This window comes from Ranitomeya imitator, chromosome 3 (assembly GCF_032444005.1).
Source record: "Ranitomeya imitator isolate aRanImi1 chromosome 3, aRanImi1.pri, whole genome shotgun sequence".
Taxonomy (NCBI): domain Eukaryota; kingdom Metazoa; phylum Chordata; class Amphibia; order Anura; family Dendrobatidae; genus Ranitomeya; species Ranitomeya imitator.
This window is the reverse complement of record NC_091284.1, coordinates 233,798,991-233,814,479: the sequence shown is the minus strand read 5'-3', so window position 1 is coordinate 233,814,479 and position 15,489 is coordinate 233,798,991. Positions and strand designations below refer to the sequence as shown.

At 43.5% G+C, this 15,489-nt stretch overlaps 1 protein-coding gene across 1 annotated transcript in view; it reads left to right on the top strand.

The window, feature by feature from the left end:
* The window catches only part of LOC138669629 (uncharacterized), a 280,728-nt gene that overhangs the window by 73,708 nt on the left and 191,531 nt on the right, over positions 1–15,489 (top strand). Inside the window, exons 6-8 of the mRNA XM_069756275.1 lie at positions 4,910–5,020; positions 5,097–5,204; positions 5,303–5,410. Coding sequence (XP_069612376.1) covers positions 4,910–5,020; positions 5,097–5,204; positions 5,303–5,410 — 327 coding nt within the window. The remainder of the gene's footprint in view (positions 1–4,909; positions 5,021–5,096; positions 5,205–5,302; positions 5,411–15,489) is intronic.

Genomic DNA, 15,489 nt, shown 5'->3' with positions numbered 1-15,489 from the left:
AAAAAAAATAAAAAAAAAATATTCCAAAATAATGAAAAAAAAAAAAAATATTATTCCCATAAATACATTTCTTCATCTAAATAAAAAAAAAAACCAATAAAAGTACACATATTTAGTATCGCCGCGTCCGTAACGACCCGACCTATAAAACTGTCCCACTAGTTAACCCCTTCAGTAAACACCGTAAGAAAAAAAAAAAAAAACGAGGCAAAAAACAACGCTTTATTATCATACCGCCGAACAAAAAGTGGAATAACACGCGATCAAAAGGACAGATATAAATAACCATGGTACCGCTGAAAGCGTCATATTGTCCCGCAAAAAAAGAGCCGCCATACAGCATCATCAGCAAAAAAATAAAAAAGTTATAGTCCTGAGAATAAAGCGATGCAAAAATAATTATTTTTTCTGTAAAATAGTTTTTATCGTATAAAAGCACCAAACCATAAAAAAATGATATAAATGAGGTATCGCTGTAATCGTTCTGACCCGAAGAATAAAACTGATTTATCAATTTTACCAAACGCGGAACGGTATAAACGCCTCCCCCAATAGAAATTCATGAATAGCTGGCTTTTGGTCATTCTTCCTCACAAAAATCGGAATAAAAAGCGATAAAAAAAGTCACGTGCCCAAAAATGTTTTCAATAAAAACGTCAACTCGTCCCGCAAAAAACAAGACCTCACATGACTCTGTGGACCAAAATATGGAAAAATTATAGCTCTCAAAATGTGGTATTGCAAAAAATATTTTTTGCAATAAAAAGGGTCTTTCAGTGTGTGACGGCTGCCAATCATAAAAATCCGCTAAAAAACTCGCTATAAAAGTAAATCAAACCCCCCTTCATCATCCCCTTAGTTAGGGAAAAATAAAAAAAAATGTATTTATTTCCATTTTCCCATTAGGGCTAGGGTTAGGGCTAGGGTTAGGGCTAGGGCTAGGGTTAGGGCTAGGGTTAGGGCTAGGGTTAGGGCTAGGGCTAGGATTAGGGCTAGGGTTAGGGCTAGGGTTAGGGTTAGGGCTAGGGTTAGGGCTAGGGTTAGGGCTAGGGTTAGGGTTAGGGTTAGGGCTAGGGTTAGGGCTAGGGTTAGGGTTAGGGCTAGGGTTAGGGCTAGGGTTAGGGCTAGGGCTAGGATTAGGGTTAGGGTTAGGGCTAGGGTTAGGGCTAGGATTAGGGTTAGGGTTAGGGTTGGGGCTACAGTTAGGGTTGGGGCTAAAGTTAGGGTTAGGGTTTAGATTACATTTACAGTTGGGAATAGGGTTGGGATTAGGGTTAGGGGTGTGTCAGGGTTAGAGGTGTGGTTAGGGTTACCGTTGGAATTAGGGTTAGGGGTGTGTTTAGATTAGGGTTTCAGTTATAATTGGGGGGTTTCCACTGTTTCGGCACATCAGGGGCTCTCCAAACACGACATGGCGTCCGATCTCAATTCCAGCCAATTCTGCGTTGAAAAAGTAAAACAGTGCTCCTTCCCTTCCGAGCTCTCCTGTGTGCCCAAACAGGGGTTTACCCCAACATATGGGGTATCAGCGTACTCAGGACAAATTGGACAACAACTTTTGTGGACCAATTTCTCCTGTTACCCTTGGGAAAATACAAAACTGGGGGCTAAAAAATAATTTTTGTGGGAAAACAAAAAGATTTTTTATTTTCACGGCTCTGCGTTATAAACTGTAGTGAAACACTTGGGGGTTCAAAGTTCTCACAACACATCTAGATAAGTTCATTGAGGGGTCTAGTTTCCAATATGGGGTCACTTGTGGGGGGTTTCTACTGTTTAGGTACATTAGGGGCTCTGCAAACGCAATGTGACGCCTGCAGACCAATCCATCTAAGTCTGCATTCCAAATGATGCTCCTTCCCTTCCGAGCCCTCCCATGCGCCCAAACGGTGGTTCCCCCCCACATATCGGGTATCAGCGTACTCAGGACAAATTGGACAACAACATTTAGGGTCCAATTTCTCCTGATAACCTTGGAAAAATACAAAACTGGGGGCTAAAATATAATTTTTGTGGAAAAAAAATATTTTTTATTTGCATGGCTCTGCGTTATAAACTGTAGTGAAATACTTGGGGGTTCAAAGCTCTTACAACACATCAAGATGAGTTCCTTAGGGGGTCTACTTTCCAAAATGGTGTCACTTGTGGGGGGTTTCTACTGTTTAGGTACATTAGGGGCTCTGCAAACGCAATGTGACGCCTGCAGACCATTCCATCTAAGTCTGCATTCCAAATGGCGCTCCTTCCCTTCCGAACCCTCCCATGCGCCCAAACGGTGGTTCCCCCCCACATATGGGGTATCAGCGTACTCAGGACAAATTGGACAACAACTTTTGGGGTCCAATTTCTCCTGTTACCCTAGGGAAAATACAAAACTGGGGGCTAAAAAATAATTTTTGTGGGAAAAAAATTTTGTTTTATTTTTATGGCTCTGCATTATAAACTTCTGTGAAGCCCTTGGTGGGTCAAAGTGCTCACCACACATCCAGATAAGTTCCTTAGGGGGTCTACTTTCCAAAATGGTGTCACTTGTGGGGGGTTTCAATGTTTAGGCACATCAGTGGCTCTCCAAACGCAACATGGCGTCCCATCTCAATTCCTGTCAATTTTGCATTGAAAAGTCAAACGGCGCTCCTTCCCTTCCGAGCTCTCCCATGCGCCCAAACAGTGGTTTACTGCCACATATGGGGTATCAGCGTACTCGGGACAAATTGGACAACAACTTTTGAGATCCAATTTCTTCTCTTACCCTTGGAAAAATAAAAAATTGGGGGCAAAAATATAATTTTTGTGAAAAAATATGATTTTTTATTTTTACGGTTCTGCATTATAAACTTCTGTGAAGCACTTGGTGGGTCAAAGTGCTCACCACACCTCTAGATAAGTTCCTTAGGGGGTCTACTTTCCAAAATGGTGTCACTTGTGGGGGGTTTCAATGTTTAGGCACATCAGTGGCTCTCCAAACGCAACATGGCGTCCCATCTCAATTTCTGTCAATTTTGCATTGAAAAGTCAAACTGCGCTCCTTCCCTTCCGAGCTCTCCCATGCGCCCAAACAGTGGTTTACTGCCACATATGGGGTATCAGCGTACTCAGGACAAATTGGACAACAACTTTTGAGGTCCAATTTCTTCTCTTACCCTTGGAAAAATAAAAAATTGGGGGCAAAAATATAATTTTTGTGAAAAAATATGATTTTTTATTTTTACGGCTCTGCATTATAAACTTCTGTGAAGCACTTGGTGGGTCAAAGTGCTCACCACACATCCAGATAAGTTCCTTAGGGGGTCTACTTTCCAAAATGGTGTCACTTGTGGGGGGTTTCAATGTTTAGGCACATCAGTGGCTCTCCAAACGCAACATGGCGTCCCATCTCAATTCCTGTCAATTTTGCATTGAAAAGTCAAATAGCGCTCCTTCCCTTCCGAGCTCTCCCATGCGCCCAAACAGTGGTTTACTGCCACATATGGGGTATCAGCGTACTCAGGACAAATTGGACAACAACTTTTTGGGTCCAATTTCTCCTGTTACCCTTGGTAAAATAAAACAAATTGGAGCTGAAGTAAATTTTTTGTGTAAAAAAGTTAAATGTTCATTTTTATTTAAACATTCCAAAAATTCCTATTAAACACCTGAAGGGTTAATAAACTTCTTGAATGTGGTTTTGAGCACCTTGAGGGGTGCAGTTTTTAGAATGGTGTCACACTTGGGCATTTTCTATCATATAGACCCCTCAAAATGACTTCAAATGAGACGTGGTCCCTAAAAAAAAATGGTGTTGTAAAAATGAGAAATTGCTGGTCAACTTTTAACCCTTATAACTCCCTAACAAAAAAAAAAATTGGTTCCAAAATTATGCTGATGTAAAGGAGACATGTGGGAAATGTTACTTATTAAGTATTTTGTGTGACATATCTCTGTGATTTAATTGCATAAAAATTCAAAGTTTGAAAATTGCGAAATTTTCAAAATTTTCCCCAAATTTCCGTTTTTTTCACAAATAAACGCAGGTACTATCAAAGAAATTTTACCACTATCATGAAGTACAATATGTCACGAGAAAACAATGTCAGAATCACCAGGATCCGTTGAAGCGTTTCGGAGTTATAACCTCATAAAGGGACAGTGGTCAGAATTGTAAAAATTGGCCTGGTCATTAACGTGCAAACCACCCTTGGGGGTAAAGGGGTTAATGTTGGACTTTGGTCTCTCTCAATTAATTCTTTACTGTTAGGGCGGTAAGAATCTGGAATTGCTTGCCTGAGGAGGTGGTAATGGCAAACTCAGTCGAGGGGTTCAAGAGAGGCCTGGATGTCTTCCTGGAGCAGAACAATGTTGTATCATACAATTATTAGGTTCTGTAGAAGGACATAGATCTGGGGATTATTATGATGGAATATAGGCTGAACTGGATGGACAAATGTCTTTTTTCGGCCTTACTATGTTACTATGTTACTATGTTAATTCTTTAACGTCTATTCCTGGTGACATCATGCAGTCTGCAAAGGTGTATCGCCCAGATTTTCATGTAGCATGACAGGGTGTGAAAGACGAGTATTTTGTCCATGGCAATCACCCTGTGCCATGTTACAACAGTCCTAGGAGACATGACAGTATTATACACTTTTGTTTTCAGGGCAATTGATTTAGCGCAAGTCAAATGTTTTGGAAAAATCAAGAACCTGGTGAATTTAAATTTCAAAACATTTTATCATCTCTAGGCTACACAAGAAGCATGTGCGCTAAAGATTATCTGACACAAAGACCAGGAAATTGAAAAGTTAATACTGCATAACAATAGAAATATAATATTTAATAGTAATAATGACATCATGGTATTACTGCATATATTTTGATAGGACCACATTTTTTCCTCTAAATAATTTATTTCTTTGCTTTTTCTATGCAGAAAGTCATATAAATTCCACCCTCAGTCCTAGTAGCCCGGAGAACCTTTCACCCACATTAATCCCCCATCGTACTGTCCTGAATACTGAAACATCTAAATCTCAAACTGAAGGTTTGTTATAATTGCACAGATCAGAATTTCCGGAACTGTGTTACATTTATGTACTGATATATACAATCTTGTTCAGAGAACACGACATGGCAGCATTATATGACTGCTCAAAGAAATCCAACTGATGGAGGATCCACTGTCCATTTGCCTGATGTTCCTGCATCTGCTACACATAGTATCCAAGGTTAGCCAGCTTTCTGTAACAACATCATATACAAAAAAAAAATAACTGATGATATTTTATGGAATCTGTGCTTTTTATGTTTGACATTTACTACTCAGAGATTACTAGTACTACAAGCAAAAACCACGTCACTGCTAAGAGAAAGGAATATATCAGCTCTTTTCTACCCACAACTAACGACACTGCTCTTACTCACATTAAGCTAGGTTAGTGATAATGACATGTACAAATCTTAAATGTTAATAGCTGAATTGGGGAGATAATAGCCTGTAGAGTACAGGTAATAATTTACACGATGTCCTAGAGATTTTTCTCCGTGGATGTGTACTTTTTGCTCTGCATGGCAATGACCAATCATAAGCAGCTTCTTTCAGCTTCATCTCACTGCTGTCAGTGTAGGGCGAGAGGATACAGAACTCAGCATTGAGAGGCATATGTGGGGTATGATCTTTTTTCCCAAATATGGTCCTATCACCTTTAGCTTGGCCAATGTCAATCAGGGTCCAAAGTACATGCCCAGAGGAAAATCTCTAGTAATACCCTCTCAGACGTAGCATGTAGAGATTAGGTTATCATTTATACTAATATCTCCTCATTGCCAGAGAAATTAAGAAATAAAAACTATGTTTTCCTACAGCTCTGCAGTCACTATTCTATGATGTGGCCAGTTTAACATGGTCAAACTGGTGAAATGTCCTCTTTAACCCCTTCATGACCTTGGGATTTTCCGTTTTTCCGTGCTCGTTTTTCGCTCCCCTCTTTCCCAGAGCCATAACTTTTTTTTATTTTTCCATCAATATGGCCATGTGAGGGCTTATTTTTTGCGGGACGAGTTGTACTTTTGAAAGACTTACCATGACATGTACTAGAAAATGGGAAAAAAATTCCAAGTGCGGTGAAATTGAAAAAAAAAAGTGCAATCCCATGCGTGTTTTTTGTTTGGCTTTCTTGCTAGGTTCACTAAATGCTAAAACTGACCTGACATTATTATTTTCCATGTCATTACGAGTTCATACATGTAGAAAAGACGCGGAGACACCATCACATGTTTCTCAACGCAAGCTATAAATAGCCAGGTCTTTAACCGAGAAGGAACAACCACAGGAAGGGCAACATCCATCCGCAGCTTTTCTACATGCATTTGCATATTTCCCATAAGGGATGGGAGCAGTGTTCTGGATCACTGCGTTGAGAAACACGTGATGGTGTCTCCGTGGTGTTGGATGTTTTGATCTCCACGAGGTCATTCATCCTTATGTTTATAGTCCTTTTACTAGGCACTGCTCCTAATAGCCAGTTTCCTACTCCACACTGATGAGGGGCAAATAACCCGAAACAGGTGTCTGTGGATGGATACCATGTTTTGGCATAGGTGGTTTTCCTTTTTGGTTGCTGCCCTTCCGGTGGTTGTTCCTTCCCGGTGAAAGACCGGGCTATTTATTGCTTGCGTTGAGAAACATGTGATGGTGTGTCCGCGGCTTTTCTACATGCATTTGCATATTTCCCATAAGGGATGGGAGCAGTGTTCTGGATCACTGTGTTGAGAAACACGTGATGGTGTCTCCTTAGCGTTGGATGTTTTGATCTCCCCGAGGTCATTCTTCCTTATGTTTATAGTCCTTTAACTAGGCACTGCTCCTAATAGCCAGTTTCCTACTCCACACTGATGAGGGGCAAATACCCCAAAACAGCTGTCTGTGGATGGATACCATGTTTTGGCATAGGTGGTTTCCCTTATTGGATGCTGCCCTTCCCGTGGTTGTTAGTTTCCGGTGAAAGACCTGGCTATTTATTGCTTGCGTTGAGAAACAGGTGATGGTGTCTCCGCGGCTTTTCTACATGCATTTGCATATTTCCCATAAGGGATGGGAGCAGTGTTCTGGATCACTGCGTTGAGAAACACGTGATGGTGTCTCCGCTGTGTTGGATGTTTTGATCTCCCCGAAGTCATTCATCCTTATGTTTATAGTCCTTGTACCAGGCACTGCTCCTAATAGCCAGTTTCCTACTCCACACTGATGAGGGGCAAATAACCCGAAACAGGTGTCTGTGGATGGATACCATGTTTTGGCATAGGTGGTTTTCCTTTTTGGATGCTGCCCTTCCCGTGATTGTTCCTTCCCAGTGAAAGACCTGGCTATTTATTGCTTGCATTGAGAAACACGTGATGGTGTCTCCGTGACTTTTCTACATGCATTTGCATATTTCCCATATGTGTTCTGGATCACTGTGTTGAGAAATACGTGATGGTGTCTCCGCAGTGTTGGATGTTTTGATCTCCCCGAGGTCATTCATCCTTATGTTTATATTACGAGTTCATAGATACCAAATATGTCTAGGTTATTTTTTATCTAAGTGGTGAAAAAAAATTCCAAACTTTGCTAAAAAAAAAAAAATTGCGCCATTTTCCGATACCGGTAGCTAGGGTTGAGCGAAACGGATCAGACAATTTCAAAAATCGCCAACTTTCGGCAAAGTCAGGTTTCATGAAACCCGACCTGATCCTGGTGTGGGATCGCCATGAGGTCGGCGATCTTCGCGCCAAAGTCGCGTTTCGTATAACGCTTTCAGCGTCATTTTTCAGCCAATGAAGGAGGACGCAGAGAGTGGGCAGCGTGATGACATAGGTCTCAGCCCCACCATCTTAGAGAAGGGCATGACAGTGATTGGCTTGCTTTCTGCGGCATCACAGGTGCTATAAAGGGGCTTGCACGCCGACCGCCATCTTACTTCTGCCGATCGTAGCATAGGGAGTGGTTGCCGCAGCTGCATCAGAAGAAGGGATATAGTTAGGGAGGGAAGATTAAGCCCCGAAACTGCTTGTGCTGTAGCGATTTCCACTGTCCAACACCACCATTTGTTTGCAGGGACAGTGGAGGCTATACTTTTGTGCATCAGCTCTGTAGCTTATTAGGCTGCCTTATAAGGCTCCCTGATAGCTGCATTGCTGTTTGCACGCCGCTGTGCAAACCAACTGCTTTTTAAAAGTAAAAATCCTGTTGCTCCTTTCTGCACAGTTATCTTGTTTATTTGTCCACACTTTTGTGTGCAGCAGTCCTTTTTATTGCTGCCATACTTTTCCTGAGATCATTGTAGGGAGATTGAAATTGTACTACAGTCCTTGTATTTTTTCATATATCTTCCAGCCACTTTCTGCCACTTAGATTGCATTGTTTTATACACTGGGCCTGAGTTTTGGGACAGTCTCCCCCCCAAAAAGGGGAGATTCAAATTCTCACAAAGATCTACTGCAGTCTTGTTAGTTTGGTGTATGTCAGCCAGCCACTTTCTGCCACTTAGATTGCGTTGTTATATACACTGGGCCTGAGTTTTGGGTCAGTCTCCCCCCAAAAAAGGGAATTTCAAATTCTCAACAAGTTTATATACACCTTCTACCTTGTTTTACAGTACCATATAATGGTTGTTATTTTGGTTAGATTTTCCAAAAAATGAGGAAGTCTCGTGGAAGAGGCCGTGGGTGGTGGTTGCCAGCTGGTACTAATGGTGGTAGTGGTGGTGGTGGTGCATATGGTGGTAGTGGCAAAAGCACAATAGCACCTATGGCTTGAGGTGTTGAGCCAGCGTCATCGTCTGGCTACACAAGGCCTCGAAGGCTCCCTTTTCTGGGAGTAGGAATACGGCTTTTAAAGCCGGAGCAGCAGGAAAAAGTTTTGGCTTTCATTGCTGATTCAGCCTCTAGCTCTTTCGCCTCCTCTTCAGAAAGTTCCAAATATAAAAGCAGCGAGTCGTTAGTGGATGCTCCCGGTCAGGAACAAGACGTTTCCTTGTGTCCTTCACCCAAATCAAAAGTGAAGGATGCATCAGGAGACACTACAGGTAACTCCATGGAGCTCTTTACACATACCGTGCCTGGGTTAGAACGGGAAATTGTTAACTGCCCATTACAACATGAATCGGACATGGAGTGCACTGATGCACAGCCACAGCTAGATTATAATGCTGTTCCATTGAGTCAGATCACTACATTGCCCTTGCAGTGTACTGAGCCAGAATCTGACCCTGATGAGACTATGGTGCCCCGTCCTGAACGCTATAGCACATTACACGGTGACACAGAGGAAGGTTCCCATGACATTGAAGAGGAGGTGATAGATGACCCAGTTGTTGACCCAGATTGGCAGCCATTGGGGGAAGAGGGTGCCGCTGCCAGTAGCTCTGAAGCGGAGGAGGATGATTCGCAGCAGCCATCTACATCGCAACAGCTGTCATCTAGCAGGCCCGTATCAGGCCAAAAACGTTTGTCAAAAACAAAAACAGTTTTAGGACAGCGTGGCCATCCAGTGAAAGTAGCACAGTGTGCAATGCCTGAAAAGGTATTCCATAGTAGGAAGAGTGCAGTGTGGCAATTGTTTAACCAAGATCTGAATGATCAGTTAAAAGTTATCTGTAAGAAATGCTCAAAGACCTTTAGCAAAGGGAAGAATCTTCAAAATTTAAATACAACGTGCATGCTTAGACATTTATCCAGCATGCACTTGCAAGCCTGGACTAACTACCAAACGTCCCGTACCGTTGGTGCATCTGCTCAGAATGAAGATAGTCAGCAACGCTACATTGCTTCCCTCACTGTAAGCCCACCGGTTAGGACACCACCAGCAGCAAATATGGAGGTATCGTCGCAAGGCCAAAGCAGTCAGGGAATCACAAGGTTATTGGTAGGAAACACTGTATGTAGGCCAACATCGAGAATACCATCACCAACCCTCTTTCAATCCGCCATGTCCACCACCACCACCACCGCTAGTTCCACCATATGCACCTCTCCAGTCCAGCTCACCCTACAAGAGACTCTCGTTAGGAAAAGAAAGTACTCATCCTCGTACACAGGGTTTGAACACCCACATTGCTAGACTAATCTTGTTAGAGATGATGCCCTTCCGGTTGGTTGAAAGCGAAGCTTTCAAAGCCCTGATGGCCTATGCAGTAGCACGCTATGACCAACCCAGTCAACACTTCTTTGCGAGAAAAGTCATCCCAGCCGTCCACCAGCATGTCAAAGACCTCATTGTCCATGCACTGAGGCAATCAGTCAGTAGAAAGGTGCACCTCACAACAGAAGCATGGACCAGTAGGCATGGCCAGGGACATTACATGTCCATCACAGCACACTTGATTAATGTGGTGGATGCAGGGTGTTGTGAATTCTGCTCTTGGGTTCCCTCCAGTGGTTGTTGGTGGGAATGCAGTTGTCTCTGACTCTCATTCCTGGCCAGGTGTATCGGATAATTACAATTCTGACTGGGATATTTAGGTGTGCAGGATCCTTTAGCCCTTGCCAGTTGTCAATGTTCCTTGTGAAGTGTTGGATCTCTTTCTGGCTTCTCCCGCTTGCTGCCAAATTCAGCAAAAGATAAGTGTTTTGTTTTTGTATCTGTGGCACACTGCTGTGTGCTTGTTTCAGTTTATTCCTGCTCTGTTTGTAGGATTCACTGGAGTTGCAGATATACGCTCCTACATCTTTAGTTAGATGTAGGAAGTTTTTTGTATATTCTGCTGTGGATTTTTTGAAGGGTTTTAATACTGACCGCACAGAACTCTGTCCTATCCTGTCCTATCTAGCGAGAGTGGCCTGCTGTGCTAAATCCTGTTTTTTCTGCCTGTGTATGTTTTTTCATTTCCGACTCACCGCCAATATTTGTGGGGGGCTGTCTATCCTTTGGGGATTTTCTCTGAGGCAAGATAGTATTCCGATTTCTATCTTTAGGGGTATTTAGTCCTCCGGCTGTGACGAGGTGTCTAGGTGTGTTAGGTACACTCCACGGCTACTTCTAGTTGCGGTGTTAAGTTCAGGTTTACGGTCAGTATAGTGGCCACTTTCTTCAGTGAAAGGTCTCATGCAGCTCCAAGGTCACCGGATCATAACAGTACAACTGGCCCACAATGAGTTAAATGCATCTCAGAAGAAGGGAAGGAAGCTCTTGAGCCATTTTTTTTCTCCAGTCTGTTTTGTGTTCTCTTCCCTCTTAATATCTGGGTGGCTGAGGAGCCTGGTGCAAGCATGAATGTTCAGGGATTAGCTTCTCGTGTAGACCAGCTTGATGCTAGGGTGCAAGGTATTTCTGATTATATTGTTCAGACTCCTGCTTTAGAACTGAAGATTCCTACTCCTGATTTGTTTTCTGGTGACAGGTCTAAATTTTTGAGTTTTAAAAACAACTGTAAACTGTTTTTTGACCTGAGACCTTGATCCTCTGGTGATTCCATTCAGCAGGTAAAAATCATAATCTCCCTGCTGCATGGTGACCCGCAGGATTGGGCGTTTTCCCTGGAATCTGGGAATCCGGCTTTGCTTAATATTGACTCCTTTTTTCAGGCTTTAGGACTATTATATGATGAACCTAATTCTGTGGATCAAGCTGAGAAGACCTTGTTGGCCCTGTCTCAGGGTCAAGAGGTGGCAGAATTGTATTGTCAGAAATTCAGAAAATGGTCTGTATTGACTAAATGGAATAATGATGTTTTGGCGGCAATTTTCAGAAGGGGGCTTTCTGAATCCGTTAAAGATGTTATGGTGGGGTTTTCCACGCCTTCCTGTCTGAGTGATTCTATGTCTCTGGCCATTCAGATTGACCGACATCTGCGGGAGCGCAGAACTGTGCGCGCTGTGGCGTTATCCTCAGAGCAAATTTCTGAGCCTATGCAATGTGATTATTATGTACTAGATTGTGGCCCGATTCTAACGCATCGGGTATTCTAGAATATGCATGTCCCCGTAGTATATGGACAATGATGATTCCAGAATTCGCGGCAGACTGTGCCCGTCGCTGATTGGTCGAGGCAACCTTTATGACATCATCGTCGCCATGGCAACCATTATGACATCATCGTCGCTGTGCCCATTGCTGATTGGTTGAGGCCTGGCGGCCTCGACCAATCAGAGACGCGGGATGTCTACGTCCTTTATGACATCATCGTCGCTGTGCCCGTTGCTGATTGGTCGAGGCCTGGCGGCCTCGACCAATCAGAGACGCGGGATTTCTACGTCGATGCTGTGGCGGTCTCTGATTGGTGGAGGCCTGGCGGCCTCCACCAATCAGAGAGCCGGGATTTCCAGGACAGACAGACAGACAGACAGACAGACGGAAAAACCCTTAGGCAATTATATATATAGATTATGTATACCCCTCCTCACATGTAAAGCGCCATGGAACAAATGGCGCTATAACAATAAATAATAATAATAATAATGTGATAGAATTCTGTCTAGAACGGAACGACAAGGTTTCAGACGTCAAAATAGGTTGTGTTATTATTCTGGCGATGCTTCTCATGTCATTTCTGTCTGCCCTAAGCGGACAAAGAGGATCGCCAGTTCAATTACCATCAGTACTGTACAACCTAAATTTCTGTTATCTGTGTCCTTGATCTGCTCATTGTCATCATTTTCTGTCATGGCGTTTGTGGATTCAGGCGCCGCCTTGAATTTAATGGATTTTGAGTTTGCCAAGCGTTGTGGTTTTCCCTTGCAGCCTTTGCAGAACCCTATTCCTTTGAGGGGCATTGATGCTACACCCTTGGCTAGAAATAAGCCCCAGTCTTGGACACAGGTAACCATGCGCATGGCGCCAGCCCATCAGGAAGATTGTCGATTTCTGGTGTTGCATAACTTGCATGATGTTATCGTGCTGGGTTTTCCAAGGTTGCAAGTACATAATCCTGTGTTGGACTGGAAGTCTATGTCTGTGACTAGTTGGGGTTGTCAGGGGGTTCATAATGATGTTCCTTTGATGTCAATCTCCTCTTCTTCACCTTCTGAGATTCCAGAGTTTTTGTCTGATTTTCTGGATGTATTCGATGAGCCCAAGTCCAGGTTTCTTCCACCGCACAGGGACTGTGATTGTGCTATTGACTTGATTCCGGGCTGTAAGTTTCCTAAGGGTCGACTTTTTAATCTATCTGTGCCTGATCATACCGCCATGCGGAGCTATATTAAGGAGTCTTTGGAGAAAGGGCATATTCGGCCATCTTCTTCACCGTTGGGAGCGGGGTTCTTTTTTGTTGCTAAAAAAGATGGTTCCTTGAGGCCCTGTATAGATTATCGCCTCTTGAATAAAATCACAGTCAAGTTTCAATACCCTTTACCTTTGCTTTCCGATTTGTTTGCTAGGATTAAGGGAGCTAGTTGGTTTACCAAGATTGACCTTTGAGGGGCATATAATCTTGTTCGTATTAAGCAGGGTGATGAATGGAAAACTGCGTTTAACACGCCCGAAGGCCATTTTGAATACCTTGTGATGCCATTCGGACTTTCTAATGCTCCATCTGTTTTTCAGTCCTTCATGCATGATATCTTCTGGACTTATCTTGATAAATTCTTGATTGTATATTTGGACGATATTTTGATTTTTTCCAATGATTGGGAGTCTCATGTGCAACAGGTCAGGATGGTATTTCAGATCCTTTGTGACAATGCCCTCTTTGTGAAAGGGTCTAAGTGTCTCTTTGGGGTGCAGAAAGTCTCTTTTTTGGGCTTCATTTTTTCTCCTTCGTCTATAGAGATGGATCCGGTTAAGGTTCAGGCCATTCATGATTGGATTCAGCCCACATCCGTGAAGAGCCTTCAGAAATTTTGGGGTTTTGCTAATTTTTATCGCCGTTTCATTGCTAATTTTTCCAGCGTGGTTAAACCCTTGACCGATTTGACGAAGAAGGGCGCTGATGTGGCGAATTGGTCCTGTGCAGCTGTCTCTGCCTTTCAGGAGCTTAAACATCGATTTACTTCTGCTCCAGTGTTGCGCCAACCGGATGTTTCTCTTCCTTTTCAGGTTGAGGTTGACACTTCTGAGATTGGGGCAGGGGTCGTTTGTCTCAGAGGGATCCTGTTGGTTCCTTAATGAAACTGTGTGCCTTCTTTTCCCGTAAGTTTTCGCCTGCTGAACGCAATTATTATGTCGGCAATCGGGAGTTGTTGGCTATGAAGTGGGTGTTTGAGGAGTGGCGACATTGGCTTGAGGGAGCTAAGCACCGTATTGTGGTCTTGACCGATCATAAGAATTTGATTTACCTCGAGTCTGCTAAACGGCTGAGTCCTAGACAGGCTCTATGGTCCTTGTTTTTTTCCCGTTTTGATTTCGTGGTCTCGTACCTTCCGGGTTCTAAGAATATTAAGGCTGATGCCCTCTCTAGGAGTTTTTTGCCTGATTCTCCTGAGGTCTTAGAGCCGGTCGGTATTCTGAAAGAGGGGGTGGTCCTTTCTGCCATTTCCCATGATTTACTACGGGTTCTTCAGGAATTTTAGGTTGACAAACCTGACCGCTGTCCTGTGGGGAAATTGTTTGTTCCTGACAGATGAACTAGTAGAGTGATTTCTGAGGTTCACTGTTCCGTGTTGGCCGGTCATCCTGGCATTTTTGGTACCAGAGATTTGGTTGGTAGGTCCTTTTGGTGGCCATCATTGTTACGTGATGTGCGTTCTTTTGTGTAGTCCTGTGGGACTTGTGCGCGGGCCAAGCCTTGTTGTTCCTGTGCTAGTGGGTTGCTTTTGCCATTGCCAGTCCCTGAGAGGCCCTGGACGCATATTTCGATGGATTTTATTTCTGATCTTCCAGTCTCCCAGAAGATGTCTGTTATCTGGGTTGTTTGTGACCGGTTCTCTAAGATGGTTCATTTGGTGCCCTTACCTAAATTGCCTTCCTCTTCTGATTTGGTTCCGTTGCTCTTTCAGCATGTGGTTCGTTTGCATGGTATTCCGGAGAATATTGTTTCCGACAGAGGTTCCCAGTTTGTTTCTAGGTTTTGGCGGGCCTTTTGTGCTAGGCTGGGCACTGATTTGTCTTTTTCTTCTGCATTTCATCCTCAGACAAATGGCCAGACCGAGCGTACTAATCAGACCTTGGAGACTTATTTGAGATGCTTTGTGTCTGCTGATCAGGATGATTGGGTGGCCTTCTTGCCATTGGCCGAGTTTGCCCTTAATAATCGGGCTAGTTCTGCTTCCTTGGTTTCGCCTTTCTTTTGTAATTTTGGTTTTCATCCTCGTTTTTCTTCTGGGCAGGTTGAGCCTTCGGCCTGTCCTGGTGTGGATTCTGTGGTGGACAGATTGCAGCAGATTTGGGCTCATGTGGTGGACAAGTTGGTGTTGTCTCAAGAGGAGGCTCAACGTCTTGCTAATCGTCGTTGGTGTGTTGGTTCCCGGCTTCGTGTTGGGGATCTGGTCTGGTTGTCTTCCCGTCATGTTCCTATGAAGGTTTCTTCTCCTAAGTTTAAACCTCGGTTTATTGGTCCTTATAGGATTTCTGAGATTATTAATCCGGTGTCTTTTCGA